The following is a 20,590-nucleotide window of genomic DNA, read 5'->3' as shown; positions in this document are numbered from 1 at the left end:
GAACACAGAAAAAATGAAGATATTAATTCAAGATATAAAATAAAAACAACAGGAAAAAAGGCTTTCATGCAACAATACATGAAAATCAAAGATTTTTCCCAAAATACCTTTAGCTGGGGGAACCACTTCTTTTTTAGGCACAGGGACTTTCTTTTCTGGAATTTTCTTTTCTGGCACTTTCTTTTGTACTTCGGGCACTTTAAAAATATGGTTTTAATATTTAGGACTATTAAGAGCAAGTTTTCATAGACAGAGACATCAAAAACTATCAAGACACAGAGACATAAAACATAAGAGTCTCAATAATGAAAGATTAAAAGGAAGTTCAGGTTTTAAAAGAGAAGATGTACCTTTGGCTGGAGGTGCCTCTTTTTTCTGAACAGGAACAGGTACTTTTTCCTCAGGAACCTTCTTTGGCACTTTAAAGATATTAGGCATCTCAGTCAATTGACAATACCCAATAATAAACACAAGTAACGACATCAGAAACAACACCGACAGCGACCACAGTCTAAGAAGGCACTCTGCACTCTAGACACCTCTGTGACAGGAAATAAAGATATGTTCCCAAATCACTCAGTTGTGTTCATCATACCTTTAGAAGAAACTACGTCTACAAGGAAACTATGCGGGTTCTATTGTTTTTTTAACAGCAAGAATTACCAATATTGGGCATACTGCTGCTATTTTTTATTTGAAGACTATTTTTTTTTTTGCCTTTTTAAGGTTTGACATAGGTGTCACATTCTGTTGGGCACTATTATATCTGCTAGGAATGTCTCCTGTGATGGGGAGAGCATAATGTTATCTATTGAGAGCATTAATGAAGCATAAACTTAGTGACAAAGTGACAAAAAGTAAGACATTTTGTAATAACCTTGAATGCTTAGGTCAAATATTGTCAAAAGGACATGAAGCTAATTAAAATAGTTACTATCCAAGCTTTGAACACATTTCCCCTATAAAATAACATATTAGGCATAATTATTATAATAATTACATGAGAAAACCTTTTTTATGTAATGGAATAGAATCTATGAGTAGAATGTGGGGAAGAGGGATTCATTCTTATGTATCTAAGTGCAACAAAATGTACTATTAACATTAAAATGCTCAGCCACTTAAACTTAGAGTTTCTATAATAGTTTATACATATACTCACATACTCATCCATTAACATCCTGAAAAAGGCTAACGAAATGGAATGAGTTCTATTTTTACTAGTTCTTACTCAATTTCATAAGTTGGCTACTTAAATGACTCAAAGAAACAGCAAATGAAGATACTGTGTTTTAAAAAAGAAAACTAATGGGAATTTAAAGATATTATTAATTGGTATTGGCTATACCTTTAGCTGGTGGTGCCTCCACTTTTTTAGGAACAGGAGTGGGTGCTTCAGGTACTGCTTTCTTAACCACTTTAGGCACTTAAAAGACATTTCATGGACATTTTGAAAATGACATGCAGTGAATGGGACAGCTCCCACATACCACCCTCCCAACAAAACATTGACTTATTTTAAAAAGATATTAGCAACCTAAATGTTAATTTTCTATATGGAGTAGCGACTCTAAAGGTGGGAAGGATATTCTCTGGAAATCCTATAAGGAAACATAACATCAATTATACAAAAGATTTTCATAGTCTTTAGGAATAAGAGGGTGAAAATTATTCTAAAAAGGGAACACCACAGAAATACATTTTCCCTCATCTTAATATTGTAGAAAAAAATTAAGGACTGAGAACTAGAAGAAAGTATCACAATAGGAGCTAGCCAGAAAAAAAATTAAAGCGCCAATAACATAAAAGTGATCTCTCACTCCAATTGTATTGCAGCTACAGTAGAAAAAATTGGGGGAGGGGTGGAAGGGACACAAAGCTTCAAGTGCCAGTAATAATTCATGTTGAATTTGTCACCGATATAAGAAAAGTAGAGTGATGAGTGGTGGGTAAAGACAAACTCCAAGAGAGATTTGGAACATGCTGTCTTCTAACTGTCCAGCCCGTGAACGCAGCTGTACCTTCAGGAGGCACCACCTCCTCAACCTCCTCTACGCTAGGTGGTTCTTCTGCGATCTCTTCTTCTGGAGTAGGCTCTTCAGGCTCCTCATACACTTTAAAAAGATGATTGTTTTATGAATTACTATTTTTTTACCTTTTCAATGTTAGACTAAAGTGATACATCTGAAAACTGAAGTTGCCTCACCAGTGTAAGTAACTCATAGCTTTGCCTCCAGAAGTGTGTGAAAACTCACTAGTCCTTGAAAAAAAGCTACTGGGTCTTTGAAATATGTAAGGCCCTTCCCAGAGCTTTAGAATTAGAAAGGACCTCAGAGAAAATTTAGTTAAAATTATTATCATTTATTGTTAATGGGAGTGGACTTGTTTGAAGCTAAATATTCACTTTAGGGTAGAAGTTAGATTTTCTTCAACTGTTACTCAGGCTTGACTGGAATATCTCTTGGACACATTTATCCCACAATTGCTAACCAAGTAATTTGATGACAAATTTGCCGTGACAAATACAGTTTCCCTTCAAAGATTCTTATTGAAATAAAACAAGCAACAGACAAACAGACAAACAGGCTAAGCATTTAAGAAAAGAGATTCCACTGGTTTTCATTTTCCTGCATAATTTCTATTAGGTAAGTAATAATTACTTGTAGAGTCTGAATATGTTTATTTTCTGGAATGAAATGCACATTCACCTCCTTCAAATATTATACAACCATAAGACAATGATGATGTTGAAAATGTTACTTTCTCAGAAAGTCATCTACCTTCAACTGGTGGAACTTCCTCTTCTTTAGGGGGAATGACTCGTCGTTCTTCCACTTTCTTAGGTACCTCAGGAACTTAAAAGATATTGATTGTTTTAGGCATTTATGATACAAAAACCAAAGAAGAGTACATAAAAATCAAGTTTTCTGTTTTTCAACACAAGAAATATCAGAATGCACATGCACAAGGTGAAACATTGACAAAACAGTCAAAGAGACAAAAATAAAGAGGTTGTGGTTTAAGATGAAGGTTCTAAAGAGATATTCTATCTTTTACCATTGGAGCCTCTACTTTTTTTTTTTAAAGAAGAACAATGGTACTTCAGGGACTGGTTTCTTAGTTACTTCTGGCTTTTTAAAGATATATGACTTTATAATTTTTATTTTTAGAAACAACATACATAGAGAATCAAGACAAAATACATTAAACACAAAGTGGAAAAGTGGACAGAGTACAAACGTGGGTACAACTGAGTCACACATGACAAGTGCAAATGATGGCCCACACGATGCAAACATTTATGTGGAACACCCTACACGGACAGCACCACAGTTCCACACCAGCACAGTGAACGCAGCCCTGTTTTGGGTGATGTACCTCTGGTGGGAGGAGCCACTGCTTTCTTAAGACCAGGAGGAGGCACCTTCTTTTCTGGTTCAGGTTTCTTAAGCACCACAGGCACTTTAAAGATATTATTTTATTTTGTAATTTCAGTTTCACAAACACCGAGGCAATGGACACAACAACAGCAAAGTTATGTTAACAAATACTGAAACAGGACATCTGGATTTTTTCCAGGTAATGGAAAGAAATGGCAGGGTCTAATTTGCTTGGGAACAGCAGTACCTGTGGCTGGGGGAGCTTCCTCTTTCTTAGGAATAACCACCTTCTTCTCTGGCACTTTCTTCTTAACCTCAGGCACTTTAAAGACATCATTTCATGATAAGAATATTGGGAGGAACAAAAAAGAGAGAACACAAGAAGTCCACACACAGAAAGACCAACATGCAACACTTGCTTCAGGTAGTGATGTAATGTAAGGCGGGAGTCCAAATGTGATATAATTAGGTTTTGTAGAGCAAGGGATCAGCAACCTATTTGAGTATCAGACAACATATGAGGCCATGCTATCTGTTTAAATATCACTAGTAATTTATAAAATCAATATTCATAAAGTATTTCTGAACCACTGAGATCCAATAAAAGGCCCTGGCTGGTGTGGCTCAGTAGATTGAGCACTGGTCTGTGAACCAGAGGGTCGCTAGTTCAATTCCCCATCAGGGCACATGCCTGGGTTGGGGGTGTGTGAGAGGCAACCGATTGATAGTTCTCTCCCTCCCTTGCCCTCTCTCTATAAATAGGTAAATAAAATCTTAAAAAAAAAAGAAATCCAGTAAAGGATCAGCTTTACCATTTCATTGATTGTATGACTATTTAGCCTGGTGGAGGACTTATGCTTATTTGAAGTAGTGGTGCCATGATCTTTGGTAGAAAATATAATTAAACTTTAAGGCATAAATATAGTTATTTTGTCCTGTACCATGAGCTGATCAAATTTGTTAAATCTGAATACTATTTATTTGGTGATAGCGTACTTGTACATACCTTACTTTATTTTATCCTCACATTAACATCTGAGCCCATTAGGACTAATAGTAGTGTCCCCACTTCAGACAAGAGGGGCTTGAGGATCAGACTGGTTAAAGGGTTTTCTCAGGGTAGCACAGCAAGGCACAAAGACAAAAGACAAGGCTAAAATAAAAACCTACTTGTCTACCATTTATATGTATATGTCAGAAGATATAAGATACTATTCAGTATTTTGATAAATACATAATCTTTTTCCTTTTCATCCTAATGTTAAAAAGGCACTTAATATAAATAGTTGAAGGATGAAATTTAGTAAGATTTATTTACCATATTATTCATGTATCTTTTTTGTGTAGGTAATTTATCATTACAAAATATCTATACAGCTTTGAATCCAATGAAAAGTGGATATCAGTGTTCCTGAACATTTTTAGAAGCAAAAATATGACTGTCTATTTTACAAATGTAATATTTCTTCTAAAACCCAGTTCCACTGTAATTTTTCGGTGAAGCTATAAATGAAGACCATGTATTTATTCACTTCGGGGAGGTATACCTTTGGGTGGTGGAGCTTCCACTTTTTTAGGAGCGGGAACTGGGACTTTCTTCTCGGGTACAGGTTTCTTTGGCACTTCAGGCACTTAAAAACATTCATTTTAAGACATTAAAAATCACATGTACAGTACTGTATATATAACAAAAAGACAAGTGAGAATAAAACCACAAAAAACTAAATTACAATTCATATCATGAAATTTGAAAAGACATTCAGATAATTTACAAGAGACAAATACATAAGACAGACACACAGAAATAAGAGCACACATGTATGGAATGTTTTCTAAGATTTAGATGGTAGACAACATAGAGAGTAAAGCATTGTAGATAAAATTGGAGATGAACAAAAAGATGGAAAGACAAAATTCAACACAAAAGAGGTCTCGGTGACTCCAAAAGAGCTGCTATACCTCGTCGTGTAGGTACTGGCACCTTGGGTTTAACTTCTGGAAGAACTTCCTCTTCTTCAGGTACAACTTCTTCCTCAGGGACAAATTCTTCCTCCTCGGGAGGAATTTCTTCCTCTTCCTCTTCCTCAGGAGGAACTTCTTCTTCCTCAGGAAGAACTTCCTCTTCTGGAAGAATTTCTTCTTCCTCAGATAAAACTTGCTCTTCAGGAGGAATTTCTTCTTCAAATGGAACTTCGTCTTCCCGAGGGAGAGTTATAGGAACTGGAACTGCCTCACGTTTCTTGGGCACTTTAAAGATATTGATTCAACCGTACAAGAATCACTTTGATGTGCAAGATTCATAACAACGGGACAACATGAAAAGCAAATATTCTGTGATCATAAAACATCAACTAACATCAAAGTAAATGTCATCAAGCATTAATTATAATTAGTGAAGCAATATAATTCCAGTTAGTTTTCCTTTTTGGCCTGGTTCCCTTAGAGGTTAATATACCTTTGGGTGGTGGAGCTTCCACTTTTTTCAGAACAGGTGTAGGTTTCTTTTCTTCTGGAATGAGCTTCTTGGGTACCGCTGGCACTTTAAAGATATTATTTGTCTTTAATAATGTGTTCTTTTACATGTCTTAGTGCAATAGACATGAAAAAGAATCCCAAAACATCTGATTTTTACATTTCAAATAAGTCAGTTTTTAAAAACATGTAATTTATGGGGGCCAAAACATGTGATTTATATAAATATACATAAACATAAAAAGTTTTTTTGCTAGGTACCTTTTGCAGGTGGAGCCTCTACTTTCTCAGGAGCAGGAACAGGCACCTTCTTCTCAGGCACAGGCTTCTTGGGCACTTCTGGCACTTTAAAGAAATGATTTAGAGAAAATTTTTGTATAAACATCAAGTTTTGAGTCCACACATAGTCTCAAGAAGATTAAGATAAGGTAATAAAAATATAACCAAGGTATTTCAAGAAGAATTTTATCCTTAAAATAAAATCTTTTCTTTCCCACAAAGGAATATTACAGTGTTGTATCTGCATGGAATTGAAACAATTAATTTTTACTCACATGCAAATGTGGAATAAAAAAATTTGCAACATTGCGAGTTCATGTACCTTTGGCAGGTGGTGGGGCTTCCACCTTTTTGGGAACCGGTACAGGCACTTTCTCCTCTGGTACAGGTTTCTTGGGTACTTCAGGAACTTTAAAGACATCAAATAGGGTTAGTGTCTAGTTATTTACACGTAGAGAAGAACCCCGCAATTTGAGGACTTAATGGAAACATCATAGATATTCTAATAATTTCATTGTAAGATTGAAAACAATAACAGCCACAAACAAAGGAATTCACAAAAATAAAAATAAAGAACAACACTGAAAAAACAAAGATTGGTGATAAAGACAACACACAACACCTAGCAGATGGTGATTTCTGTCCACTTTGGTGTTATAATAAGAATCTATTTTGCACTAAGAACTTTCCACTAAAGAGGAGGAGCCAAGCATTAAGCATCAGCATGCTTCAATGGCAAAATTCAGAGATGGATGCATGGTAAACTGCTCCTATAACCCATTAGGGGGTCCTTGCATTATCATTAATATTGTTAATATCATCATGGGGAAAGAACTGATACGGCTCATGAAGTTATACTACGTGAGTAAATTACTACATTATCCCTCTGTTGGACAACAAAGAGATGTACCTTTAGCTGGTGGAGCCTTCTCTTTTTTAGGAATGGGCATGGGAACTTTCTCCTCTGGCTTCTTAGGAATCTCAGGAACTTTAAAGATATTGTTTACTGGTAAGTTCAAACTACTAGTAACAACACATTCATACAAAGCACAGTTAACATTTCTAACAACAGATAGCAACACATACAAGGTTTTGAAATCAGAAGATAGCCATCTATTTATATGCAGATTAAGGCTTTTATACGTCCATGATATGAATGAGGGTGTACCTTTTGCTGGTGGGGCTTCCTTCTTTTTGGGAACAGGAACAGGTTTCTTCTCTGGAACAGGTTTCTTGGGTACCTCGGGCACTTTAAGATATTAAGAATTTTGGAAATGTTGCAAAAAGATATAAAATGTAAAGAAAAAAAAACAACAACTGCAGAGACCATACTTCAGCATCTAAAGGCGTCTGTGTGTAAAATAAACAGAATTGGTGGCCTGTGCTACTAAACCCCAGAACCTGACCCAATTGGACACTCAGACTCCAAAGATGAAGCCATTTGCCCCTTCGCAGGAGATGTGATCTACCTTTGACAGGAATTACTGGCACCACTTCTTCTTCAGTTATGAGCTGCTCTTCTTCGTGAAAGTACTCTTCTTCTTCATGGATGTACTCCTCTTCTTCTTGGACGTATTCTTCTTCAAAATATTCCTCTTCTTGGGTTACAACTTCCTCTTCAAAGGCAATCTCTTCTGGTTCTGGTCTTCTAGGTACTTCTGGCACTTTAAAGATATTATCTTTAAGTTGGGTATTTTCCAATTTCTCAATGAAATTAAGACATGTTAGGAACATAACCATTTGTTGCAGAAGAAAGAACAGGCTCTCCCTTTCACACAGAAGAAATTTGCACATAGAACTGAACATGAATTCCAACCAAAGAAGACAAACAACACATTAAAAAGAGTGGTATTAAGTACCTTTAACAGGTGCTGCTACTTCTTTTTTAGTAACGAGCACTTTTTCTTCTGTGACAACCCTCTTGGGCTTCATGGGCACTTGAAATATTAAGTATAAGGAAATTTTAACGTAAGAAACAGGACATGAACAATGGTGTGAGGATTGCCTGAGGGAGTGGGGTGGTGCTGGGTGGGAGCAGACAAAGGGAGGAGAATTGCAACAACTATAATACCATAATTAATAAAATATAATAATTTTTAAAAAGAGCATAGATAATAGTAAAATGTATCAAAATAATTTTAGGGAGAAAAAAAGAAAGAAACAGGCCACCCAGCCAGTTCTTGCTTTGTTGTTCTTTAAGCAGATAGAATAATTCTGCAAGTGCCTTTTATGTGAAAGATATGCAATAGTTCATCTATAAAAACTGTATATGTGCAAAAAAAAAAAAACCCACACAAAAAAACTGTATATGTGCCACAGAAACTATTCTGAACCTTGTTGGGTTAAAAACATACAGAAGTACTCAAGTAAGTCTGAGGTAGCAGAGCCCCAGTGTGAAATCACACTGAGTGTTCAGGTATCTCTGCCTGAGGAACTATCCTTTACTGAAATGCTAAATTCTAGATAAGTATACTTTCTGAAATTATAGAGAAGTTACTTCACACTTAGTAAAAAGCAGGGTAAAAATTACTAGACACTGAGTTAACTTTTATTTTTACTCGTCAGAATGACTTTAAATGAATAAACAGTTATTAAACTGTGGTAAATACTGTCGCATCATTCCATCAATTCAGACAAACCAGGAAAGTGCCGAATGGTCACTGACTTGAGACCCAGACATTCTATTTTCTGTAGACTGCGGCCATATGGCAGGGTGCAGCCTCTGTGTGAAAGGCTGTGGATCTATTCTGAAGTAACTTTTTCTTTTAAAGGTAGCATTGTCTTCTTATCCTGTATTTACAGATTTTTACATCCAATATTCTCCAAATAAGTAATTTAAAAGGCACACAACAATGAAATAAAGTGAAACATAGCTGCCCTAGTTTTGTAAGAGACATTGTAAAAGACCAGTCTAAGAGGGAAATGATATACCTTTAACAGCTGGTTCAGTCACTTGTTCTTTTTCACGTTTGGTAATTGAAATGCGGATTTTTTCCTCAACAACTTTCTTTGATTCTTCAGCCACTTTAAAGATATTAATTATTGAAGAGCATTAAAAACAACCACATGAATATAGTGTAAATAAAAATACACAAAAAACGGAAATGTAAGAACCAAGAATACAACAAAACATTTAGTAAAAACAACAGCAGTCAGGGCAGTAAAGCACGTTTACAGAACATGAGTAACGAGGGAGTTTTGGGGAATTATTACTCCAGAAAGTACCTTTGGGTGGTGGAGGTTTGAGTTTCTTAGGAATGGGCACTGGTACTTTTTCTTCAGGGACAGCTTTCTTCAGAACTTTAAAATATCAATATTAACAGATTTAAAAACCTGAACCAGATTTCTCAAGAGAAGTAAGAATAAAAAGTTAAGAAACACGACGTACAACATAACATCCCCATAAACACACAGAATTTGTACACTTACACCTCACCAGGTATACACAGTATGACAGACACGTAGGAAAGACAGGTCTCTCAGTACTGACGCAGTTTTTCTCACTCTACCTTTCGTGGGTGGAGCCTTTGGTTTGGTGGGAACCGGCTTTTCTTGGACAGGCTTTACAGGGGTAGGCTTCTCAGGTTCTTTAAAAGTACATACAGGGTATTTAATGTTAGATTTGAGAGCATTAGTAAAAAGTTGTTTCTTAATTAGACTTAATACATTAAAATGATATTCTCTTTTATCTATAGTGTAGCCATAGCCTCTAGAGGTGAGGGAGAATCAGAGGTCCAAGAAGAATAAGGTCTGAAAGACCTAAACAAGCTTACACTGCTCTTTCCTCCTTCCTACTTATTTCTGTTCGGTCATCATAACTCTCTCTTACAGGATAAAATTCTCACTTCTCTTCAAGTAGACAAAATGGTGGTTAAAGTGTCTCTATTATATAGTATTGGCTTTTATTGTTAGCCTCAAAACTACACAGAATACCTCAAAGTTAGGCTCAGAAACATCAGAAATTAAGTGACATAATACTGACTCATTTCAAAGTTACAATAGGAACTTATTCTTTGAGTAAAATAAATAAATTCTTTGGAACCAAAATTATGTGCCTATAAATATGATCTCTGTGTTATGAAACTCAGCTGTGTGCGGTAGCCTTCTTCTCTGTCTTTACTTTTGCAGGTGTCTTTGTCAAGTTTGATGATGGGAACCTGAGTCTAGTGTATTTTCCCAGCAGCCTATCATGCTTAATCACAGCAAGCTTCAGAATGAGAAATATTCAGTTTTTGATCATGTATCAGTATGATCATGGGCACATGAACATAAATTCCTAAACTTTCTAAGAAAAAACATAGTGACATTTACTATTTTGTGTACAAACAAAAATGAGGCAGGCAATAGGTTATTCCAAATACCCAATCTAACAGTAACTACAAGATTATCACAGAGATTTTTTCTGGAAGTTATCCAAGGAAAAAAATTGAAGTTGCCAAAGAAAACAAAGTTCTTTCCAAATTGCTTTGGGCATCCAAAATTGTATCCTGTTCTAATGGAATTTACATGTATTTAATGTGTTTTCAAGTTTGCAGTTTTGCTCATACCTGTGATATATTCTTCCTGTTCTTTAGACTCTTCATAATGCTCAAGCTCACGTTCCTCATATTCTTCATATTGGTCATATTCTTCTGTTGGTTCATACTCCTCAAATTCTTTATAATCATATTCTTCATATGCTTCATATTCCTCCTCCCGTTCTACTGAAACAGTTTCTTCTTCCCGGGTGTAAGACCACTGCTTTTCTTCTGTTACAGTTACTTCTAGAATAATATTGACAACAGGCAGCATTTTACTTGAAGCCCATGTAGGTGAGAATGGCAATGTGTTTTATTTTATTCCTGAGTTGTGGTCTCATGCACTGGTTATGGGAGACCCTGATTGTCCTTTGCTGATCAAGGTATTACAGAGCATACATTTGCTATTCATGATTTCAAATGTTAGATTCCCCACTTTCAGTCAATAATAAACCAATAAAGAACAGAGTCAAATTAGGAGCTATTAGACAAAGAGCTGCACAGTTTTAGGCTTCATTTTATTTAGTCAAAGCACAATATACCTTTAGTGGGACGAGGTTCTATTTTTGGAACTTCAATGGATATCTTTTCTTCTTTCACAGCTCGTTTCCTGACTTCAGTCACTTTAAAAAGAGTAATTATTAAAAGTGAGTTGCAAGATTTTGAATACATGTATGCGTTAAGGGAAATTGTGTGTGAACAATCCAAGGGCAAAGATGACCCCAACCAACCACACCTGCTGTTCCACTTGCTTACTTCAGTGGTGAGGACAACCAATAGGGGTGGAAACAAACAGGATCTGATATACATATAAATACCGTTTTCTAAGTTACTTAATGCTTCAACAACATTGAATAACTTATCAAGATCAAGTAGTATTTGCAAGAGAATTAAAAAAGGCAACTAGACAACCTAAATGATGACTGTGAACCAAGCATGGCACAAAAACTTGTGTTGCAGATATGGTTTCTTCACCTTAGTTCTAAGGCATTTTCATGAGCTCTACCAGCACAATTCAAGATTTGAACAAATTGTAATTTTGTCAAAAATTGTCACACAAAACAAACACTTCAGCAGATGAGTTTAGTACAGACAAATAAAGACATAATAGAAGACAAATGCATTTTAAGGGAGAGTATCTACACATGTTTGGGGGAGCTTCACATTTTTTTAAAAAAGAAGAAGAGTGTACTTGCTGGTATTAGAAATGCTTAGTTCTGAAGTGATATGAAATAGCATATGCATATTTACAATGTGTATTCAAAATTATTTTTCTAAGAATCTCAATTCCACTAGATTAGTGTCAATCCCTATATGCTTATTTTGACTTCTGAAAAAGTCAGTGTACCTTTTGCTGGTGGCACCTCCTCTTTTTTAGGTCTGAGTTTGAGAACTTTTTCTTCTGGAGCAGCTCTCTTGGGTTCCTCAGGCACTTTAAAGACAGATTTCACTTTAAAGAATTGTTTCCCTCATCCATGCCACCAAAAGCAACTCAAATGTAAAAGACATGACATTTGCATCATTTCAGACATAACGCATCACCTACAGTCATCACAACAACAACAACCAACCCCATAACCAGTGTGTATGGTAAAGAGAAAAGGGTAAGAGCAATATTCTGTGCAGAAAAGGCTCCATGTACCTCTGGCTCTAGGAGGCTCCTCTTTCTTAGTTACAGCAACATGAACTTTTTCTTCCTGGGTAATTTGCATGTGCCTCTCAGTCACTTAAAAGATAATTTTAGGATTAGGGATGGATGTTACTTAAAGTGGAATTAAAAAATATTAGCCAGAAAGTACTATGGTTTTAGAATATAACAATTTACAAGGCATACACGAATAAACTTCACATCAAGTAAGTAGTACTTCACCCATAGACAAGGCAATAATACACCACTGCCACCAACATATACCAATAACCTCCATGTGAAAGATGTGACCCAAAGACAGCAGCAAGAAGACACAAGACAAGACAAGGTTCTAGCTTTTACGTTTGGAGGTTTCGGTTACCTTTGGTAGGGGGAGGCTCTTCGATCTTAGCCACTTTTGGAGGGGCCCTTTTTTCAGGGATTGGTTTCTTTGGCTCTTCTGGCACTTAAAAGACATCAGGCAACACAGTCAAACATACAATAGGCACACTTATTTTTTTGTTAATGTTATATAAATTTGAAGAATGTATCAATTTAAAGTTACAAAACACAGGCATTACAGGAGAATAAAGTAAACTCCAATATACCTTCAGTGGGTGGCACCTTTTCCTTTTTAGGAACTGCAGCAGGAATTTTCTTTTCCAGCACAATTTTCTTAGGTGCTTCAGGAACTTCAGAAAGATTACATGTAAGAATGTTAGCTTGAATCACAGAAGGAGTGACATTGTTTGTGGGCAAAGAACTCACTTTTTGAAAAGATCACACATTTGCACAAACATGTATGACTATATTCATCAAAAATGTTTATATACACGTGCTCACAATAGTTTAGACAGTTAAAATTGAAGACAATTATTACAGCTATTAAGATAAATGGTATCGCTTCTTTGTGAGAACTATACCTTTAGCTGGTGGAGGTTCCTCTACTTTAGCAGGAATTTTTGGTTTTGGTACAGTTTTCTTCTCATGCTTCTCAGGCACTTGAAAAGATTATAAAATACACTTGTAGAAATGTCTATATTTCTTTTTAATAAAAATGTAAGAAATCTTTTTATTTAGGCATAATATTTATCAACATGTGCAATACAGACAATAAAAAACTACAAGAGGATAAAAACGGGACACATAGAACAAGAACTAATTCAAGAGTCCTAGTACCTTCGGCTGGTTCAGCTTCCACTCTCTTGGAAATAAAGTGCAGCTTTTCTTCTACAACATATTCCTCAGGCTCTTCTAACACTTTAAAGACATCAATTTTAAAGAAGGTAAGTTGTAGTGTTTTTTTTATGTTAAACTTTAGCTGTAATTTATTGCTCAAAGGGTAATTAAAATAGCAAAAGTTTGACACGTGCCAAATCCCTGGTTGTTCTCATTTAAAATATGAATGAAGAACATTTTACTTAAAACATATGCATGTCTTTAAAAAATATGGGAAATAAGTCTCATTAACTTTATTTTCAGGTTTACCATAAAGATAATAGTGCTTGTATTTATAGGAAGAACAGGACAAATACAAGACATAAAGACAATTCTAGTGGCTTTTACATATTTGAAGATAAGTTCCAAAAAACCAGAACACTCTAGGTTCAAAGGCTATGGGACAGACACATATACTTGAGGAACCACAGATAAATTTACATGAAAGAAAAGACCTGTATCACATATGAAAAAACTACTGAAGATGTGGAAACAAGACTTTCCCCCCAGCTTTGTGGGGGCAAGTATGGTAAAAGAGGCAGGCATCTTCACATGATTTTTGAGCCTATCTGTATAAAGTTAATGACAGAATAGAGAACTGCAGTTACAAACATATATCTTTATACTAGAAGTAAATTTAACAGTTACCCAGCTGTTCCCTAAATCTTTTGGGCTTAATAAAAACATAAGAATTTCATAGAATGTTTTTTCCTCTTAACTAGAGTCTATAATACTAAAGGAAATTCATAATGCATATAGTCAAAAACTAAAACCAGATTCATGCAATGAGAATTTCCTTTGCATACATGCTGTGTTTGGTTTCCCAAACAACTCGAGAAGGAATTGGACCCTCTTTGAATCCATCAGAGTCTTGACTCATGCCCCACATCCTGGCCTCTCCCAGAAACAAAAGGACTGGTAGGCTTCCTCTTGGGAATCATGTCCCATCTCGCTGTTCCAAGCCATTCCGTTAAGACTATACATCTGAAATTCACATTGACTTTTCTTCCAAGCAGAGTAGGGGTAGGGCAGTGTTTGTCAGCCAGAGTTGCACTTGAGGGCATCTAAATATACAGTTACTCATCTTTTCATTGGGAAAAGAGTTAATTTGTTAAGTAACTCATTGATTTTTGTTTAAAGCAGAGCAACATTAGAACTTTCTTAGCAAAGTTCTTTCAGATATATAGCGTTAGCCAGAATGCTGGACTTGATCAGTAAACCTAGTGGTGTCTTCATTCACTGAAAAGGTATCCCGACACTAAAATAAAGCTGCTTCTTCAAGCCTTAAGAAACTATAGAGAACTCTCATTCAGGTATGGGAACATGGGGACAAGAAGTTAATTTAACCAATGGTGGCGTACAATTGGTTTCCCCAAACAGGAAAGATAGGAAAGCCCTATGTGTTCAGTGCTCCACTCTCAAACATGGCTTGGACTTCTGGAATGTTAAAAAAAGGTATTTCTTATTAATTTAAATACTGTGAGTCAAGATACATTAGTGAATTGTGCTATCAAAACTGTTTTATGTTACCCTTCGCTTAGAAATTAAAATATTAAAGTGCGGATTGTGCCAATTCATCATGCTGAAACCAAGTCCTGTCTAATGGAAGGGTAAATGTATGTGGAGACACCCGCCCCATTAGTCACCTAGAAGTGTGAAGCCTTTCCCCACTCAAATAGCCAATAAAAGGATAGATAAGAAAGACACTGGGTGTGTATCCTAAGTAATGTTCCTGAATCTTGTGTTCAGATCAGAAGACACATCTAATGAGGCCAGTAGATGTTCAGTAAATTTGTGTGACTTTTTGTTAATTGATTAACAATCTGTGAAAGAAAAAAACTCATCAAGATTCCACATTATGTCTAGCTTATTTGAATTGTTTACCTTCATATTCTGTAACTTCCGCTTCCTCCTCCTCCTCTCTTTCTTCTTCTCTATAAACTGAAATGGACACCCTTTCCTCTTCTTCTGAATAACTCCATTCCTCCTCAGCAGATACTTTAAAAGATAAGATTTAATTTACAATCAGCCTCCTAAAACACTGATAATAGACAGGTGTTCCCTACAGATGGATAATGGTTCTTCTGTCTGCTTAGAGTGTGGCTTCACAGTACTTCCACATTACAAGAAAGAGAGAACTGATTTAAGATAAGGGGACAGTACAGCTCAAGACTGAGAAGAATACTCAGATTATGTCCAAGTGGGGCCACTTTCATAATGGTCACATTTTCAGCACCCCATTCACTTCCTTAGAATGATTTGGGACCAATGTAGACACAAAAGACTCAGTCTCAGAAGGCTACAACAAGTAGATGGTGATAAGAGCAACTTCCACAGTAAGCAATCATATTCGGAAAGAAAAGAAGACTTCAAGGAAACACGCACAAACTCATTTCTCCCCTCACTTCTGATCATATACCTTCATGCCGCATGACTTCCACTCTTTGAGGAACAGCCTGGGATAGTTTTTCTTCGGCAACACGTCTTTTTTCTTCTATGACCATTTTCTTAGAAACTTCAGCTTTAAAAAACCATTGAAGTTGAAGTTTAAAAAATCAAGAATCTCAACAATTCTCTCAAGAGTTTGGGGAAGATTTGCACAGTACAATACTTTCACCAGCAAAATGGGAAAACAGGTTACAAGCCATATCATGAGTACATACACACAGAAATTTTATCAGAGTGAAGACAAAGGGTCAGTACAAGACAACCACGAATAGGAAAAAGCAAGAATTCACAGGCTAGAAGATTTTTGTCAGAGGCTTGAGACAAACCCTACCTTGGGGAGGAGGAGCTTTCTTAGCTACAGGAACTGGAACAGAAACTTTCTCCTCGGGGACAGGTTTCTTAGGCGGAACTGGCACTTTAAAAACAGGCGCTTTTAGAACTTCAGTGTTGCCTCATTGAAGCCCAGCACAAAACACAGATAGAAACCCACAATGCACTCCTATCACAAAACTAACAAAACCACCGCTTGCCTTTAAATGTAATATTCTAAAGATGGTTCTTGGGAAGATGGAGAGACTATACCTTTTGGGGGTGCAACTTCTTCCACTTTCCGAGGAATAGGTCTTTTTTCTTCGGGAACTTTCTTCTTTGGTAATTCTGGCACTTAAAGGATAGTATTTGATTTTAAAATTCTCAGGAAGGCAAAATAAATGAGCAACGTAAAACTGGCAGACCCATTAAAGAAGACATGCAATTAAAGAAGCTTGAAGGAAAGACAGGTTATTTCATGGAGACAGGATTAAGTACCTGCTGGTGGTGGAGATTCCTCTCTTTGGGTAACAATGGTTATTTTCTCTTCTGTGACAACCCTCTTCTGCACTTCAGGAACTTGAAAAGACATTAATTTTGAGAATTGACTTTATATTCTCCAAAGTAGCTAATGTACAGTTATATTTTAAGAAAGTAGGCAGGTGGACAGACTTGTTGAAATCTCACTCACACCATAAAACATTCATTTTTAATTTAACCAACTAAATCAACAGATAATGAAACACAAAAAATGTTTTGTACTCAAGACATTTCAATAGGGCTTTTTTGCGCTTCTTTACTAAGTAAATCACTGTACCTTCAGCTGGTGGAGCTTCCTTTTTCTTTTCCACAGGGACAGGAATCCTTTCTTCAGGGACAGGTTTCTTTGGCACTGCTGGGACTTAAAGTTTTTAAAACAGATTAGTTCAGATATATATCACTTTTATGAATGGACATAGGCACATACACAAATCTTTATGCAGTTCATTAATGTTGTCATAGAATTTCTGTGCTTTGGCAAAAAAAAATAGTATGATATTTAAACTATACTGTTATAAAGGCCACAACATGATAAAAGTCCCAAGGGGTGTTACAGAAGCATTTAGGCAATTCAAAACAAGGTAAATACTCAGAAGGATGTGTACAGAATTCATTCTTTCCTTAGACATTGATATGCTTTTGATAAAAATAATTTGTCAGCAATTACAGAGTATTAATATAGTATATAAGATATATTTATGCTTTGTATTGAGAAATGGAATCCATATAACCATGGGTTTAATTTATCTAAGACTATTTTAGACTAAGACTGAAAACTCTTTAGAATAGGTATATCTATATATTATTTTCCCTTGCTTTTCTCTTTGACTTTTTTGGTGCCCTAGGAGTGTATACAAATCTCAGAAAACACTACGGTTGTAGAGTAGGTCTCTCAATCTCATACCCATGAGTCAATGGCTTTGGAGAGCTCTCTGTACTACATCTGGCGTGTGTGCATTTGTGTTTTTCTCTAAGAGGCTCAATAGCTTCCAACGGAGTCTCAGCCAACCAGGGTTTACGATGGGTTTGGTTTCTCTATCCTAAGTGTTGATGATGTTGAATTTTTTATTGACAGATATATTTTAACAGCCTGCATTATCAGCAATAATTATTCCCATTTAAATAAGATATTGGCAGTTTGTATGAACCTCTGTACCTCTACGTTTGTATTTGTAATAGCTTGTTGCAATTATACAGATATATGTTTATGTGTATATGAATTATATACATGGAATGTTTAAACATATATGTACATATATCACTATGAGTATTTGTTTAATTAGAAACAGATGCCTCTCTGCCTCCTTCAGGAGTGATCAGTGGCTTTTGAATTACTATTGATTCTAGTAATATCACTTTCTAATCATAATTGTTATATTTTATTCTCATATAATCATTGTGTTTTAATGATCAGATCATCAGAAATCATTCATTTAAAAATCACTCGATGAAAAAAAGTCCCAGAGTTCTGAAGAGCCAAGAGTTTGAGAAAGAGAGAAGCAGATTTGATTTAGGAAGAGAATGGAGACACCGGAAATCGAGGCAGGAGACAGTTTCCCATGTGTGACTGCGGTAAGCCTGGTCTCCCCTAAATTAGGTGATGTTGGATTCTTACTGAACCTCTCTATAACCGACCAGACATGTACAGCTCATAGCTTCACTGCCTCCATAAAGTATTGTCTTTTATCACCAAAAGCCAAACCAAAAAACAAAACAAATCAACAAAACAGACACCAAATCCAGAAAACTAAAGCAAGGGATTAGCACATTTGAATCTGAACATACCTGTATGAAAGGTCCCCTGACTAGCTAATTCGATAATTGCAACATTTATGACAAATATTGATATTCAACTAATCTCTCAAGAAACATGGTGAAATTAAATGTCAAAAATCAATATATTTCCAGCTGTTGAAGACTCAGCATTACTGACTTTCTGAAGAGTGCCAGTTACTAGCAGTACCATGTACCTTTTTGTTTAGTCAACATTCAGTTCTGCCAAACACTCTACACTTGTCAGTCTTTGTAGCTCATCCAAGCTTATGAAAGTGTTTTTTTTTTTAAAGAAAAGTCACATATATGAGGAATAAAATTTCTTCCTAGAAATATGTCTGGAGAAAATGAGTTTTACAAACATTTCTTCTTCCTCTAAGAGAGGGACAATATTAAAAATTTAAGACAGCAGTCTGATGTAGTTACTTCTTTAAATAACACTTTTTTGGAGGTACCTTTGGAATGTTCAATGTCTCAAATAATGTATGTGAAGAGCATGACCCCTGAAGCTGGCAAACAAATGAAAAATGCAGGGGGCAGGTAAGAGACATAAGATAGAAAGCACAGTGTGTATGAAGACCGTATCAAGCAAAGGACTCGCGTTTGGAGCAAAGGGTTACCCATGATCAGTCAGGTGTACCTTTTGGGGGAGCAGCAGGCTCTTTCTTGGGTACAGGAACCGGCTTTTTCTCCTCTGGCACAGGTTTTTTGGGAACTTCAGGAACTTTAAAGACACCATTTTTGAAAAAAAAATGTTGAGAATTTCTAGTTTCCTTCTGAGACATTTAAGATTATATTAAAGCATAAATCCTCAGTAAGAGTGTAAGAATTTAGGAAGTAATATTACAGGCTCTAATTGTGATGAAAATATATGCCAAATGCATCAATACCATAGAGACATCACATACATTACACGTAGCTGACAAAGACCAAATTAACATAGTCAGGAGTCTAAAATGATACTGGTGCTTTTATAGCACTTGACCACAAATTAGTGAGATCAACATACACAGAATTAAACATTTTACAGATGTTTCACAGATGCTCTCATGTTAATATACAGATCTCATAGAAAAAGATACAAGAAGACAGACACTAAGACATTTTTTTCAAAAGTATTATTCTACCTTTGGCTGGTGGGGGCTCCACCTTTTTAGGAATGGGAGCAGGAACCACTTCTTCTGGGACTGCTTTCTTAGGTGGCTTAGGGACTTTAAAAATAAATGCACCGATTTTGAGAAATTGTGCATTTTGACAAGGCATATACTATTGCAAGATTCAGAATTAAGAATAGACATTTTCATTTTATACCAACCAAATTCAAGAAAATTGTGTTGAAACAAGGGTAAAGGGAAATGCATGGATGACAAATGAGGAAATGCTGTGGCTGTTATTCACCCCGAACTACAGAAGCCTCACTTTCCTGGGAGCAGGTAGGGGCACACTTTCCTCAGAGGTATCAGAACCTGTTCCTCAGACGCTAGTTTTAGAAACTTAATTTTCATAAAGCAGCTGCATTGGAACAATTGCATTAGATTATCTTAAATAGTTTTAGAACCCTAAATGTTTAATAGTTTGGCGGGGGCAGGTGGGTGGAGTGATGGGGACCTAATTTGTAGCTGCTGCCAAGTTTTGAATTCCAATATCCACGGTGGTGTAAATTTTCCCACCTTGGCTGCCAACTGAGACATTGTTGTGGAGTTGGGATGAGATGCGCAGCAGCACACTATTACCTAGTGTATCCACCACACAGATACAACTGATGTGAACAACCTCAGAAATACATATAATGGTAAAGGGCAGTACAATAGAAAGTACCTACTGTAAAGGATTTATTACCATAGTTTTTAAAAATATGTAAGCTTATATAATTTAACTTTAGATCAAGGAGGTATTAAATACTGGGTAGCAAAATTCCTGATAGTTTAACCATCAGCTCTGGTAAGGTGGTATTCCCAAACAGCTGGGCATGAGACTGTAAACTCCCTGAAGCAGTGAGCAGAGCCTCCAGTACTTCCATTCCTCTC

General features: G+C 36.1%; 1 protein-coding gene across 1 annotated transcript in view; it reads right to left on the bottom strand.

Moving 5' to 3' along the window:
- TTN (titin) overlaps window positions 1-20,590 on the bottom strand; it is a 269,907-nt gene that overhangs the window by 137,300 nt on the left and 112,017 nt on the right. Inside the window, exons 118-152 of the mRNA XM_045842158.1 lie at window positions 19,691-19,774; window positions 19,204-19,287; window positions 17,068-17,151; window positions 16,749-16,829; window positions 16,524-16,604; window positions 16,273-16,356; window positions 15,913-16,014; window positions 15,378-15,491; window positions 13,455-13,535; window positions 13,199-13,276; window positions 12,884-12,967; window positions 12,658-12,741; window positions 12,291-12,374; window positions 11,997-12,080; window positions 11,191-11,271; window positions 10,679-10,894; window positions 9,641-9,718; window positions 9,357-9,431; window positions 9,063-9,155; window positions 7,991-8,068; window positions 7,601-7,795; window positions 7,300-7,380; window positions 7,042-7,119; window positions 6,454-6,540; window positions 6,114-6,197; window positions 5,836-5,919; window positions 5,340-5,627; window positions 4,928-5,011; window positions 3,628-3,702; window positions 3,379-3,462; window positions 2,781-2,855; window positions 2,022-2,114; window positions 1,349-1,426; window positions 351-419; window positions 108-197 (exon numbers count right to left, since the gene is read on the bottom strand). Coding sequence (XP_045698114.1) covers window positions 108-197; window positions 351-419; window positions 1,349-1,426; window positions 2,022-2,114; window positions 2,781-2,855; window positions 3,379-3,462; window positions 3,628-3,702; window positions 4,928-5,011; window positions 5,340-5,627; window positions 5,836-5,919; window positions 6,114-6,197; window positions 6,454-6,540; window positions 7,042-7,119; window positions 7,300-7,380; window positions 7,601-7,795; window positions 7,991-8,068; window positions 9,063-9,155; window positions 9,357-9,431; window positions 9,641-9,718; window positions 10,679-10,894; window positions 11,191-11,271; window positions 11,997-12,080; window positions 12,291-12,374; window positions 12,658-12,741; window positions 12,884-12,967; window positions 13,199-13,276; window positions 13,455-13,535; window positions 15,378-15,491; window positions 15,913-16,014; window positions 16,273-16,356; window positions 16,524-16,604; window positions 16,749-16,829; window positions 17,068-17,151; window positions 19,204-19,287; window positions 19,691-19,774 — 3,375 coding nt within the window. The remainder of the gene's footprint in view (window positions 1-107; window positions 198-350; window positions 420-1,348; window positions 1,427-2,021; window positions 2,115-2,780; window positions 2,856-3,378; window positions 3,463-3,627; window positions 3,703-4,927; window positions 5,012-5,339; window positions 5,628-5,835; window positions 5,920-6,113; window positions 6,198-6,453; window positions 6,541-7,041; window positions 7,120-7,299; window positions 7,381-7,600; window positions 7,796-7,990; window positions 8,069-9,062; window positions 9,156-9,356; window positions 9,432-9,640; window positions 9,719-10,678; window positions 10,895-11,190; window positions 11,272-11,996; window positions 12,081-12,290; window positions 12,375-12,657; window positions 12,742-12,883; window positions 12,968-13,198; window positions 13,277-13,454; window positions 13,536-15,377; window positions 15,492-15,912; window positions 16,015-16,272; window positions 16,357-16,523; window positions 16,605-16,748; window positions 16,830-17,067; window positions 17,152-19,203; window positions 19,288-19,690; window positions 19,775-20,590) is intronic.

Source organism: Phyllostomus hastatus, unplaced genomic scaffold (assembly GCF_019186645.2).
Source record: "Phyllostomus hastatus isolate PE091 unplaced genomic scaffold, TTU_PhHast_1.1 phas_contig_1, whole genome shotgun sequence".
In the NCBI taxonomy this organism is placed as follows: domain Eukaryota; kingdom Metazoa; phylum Chordata; class Mammalia; order Chiroptera; family Phyllostomidae; genus Phyllostomus; species Phyllostomus hastatus.
The sequence above is the reverse complement of the archived record's forward strand: the minus strand, read 5'-3'. Positions and strand labels throughout refer to the sequence as shown.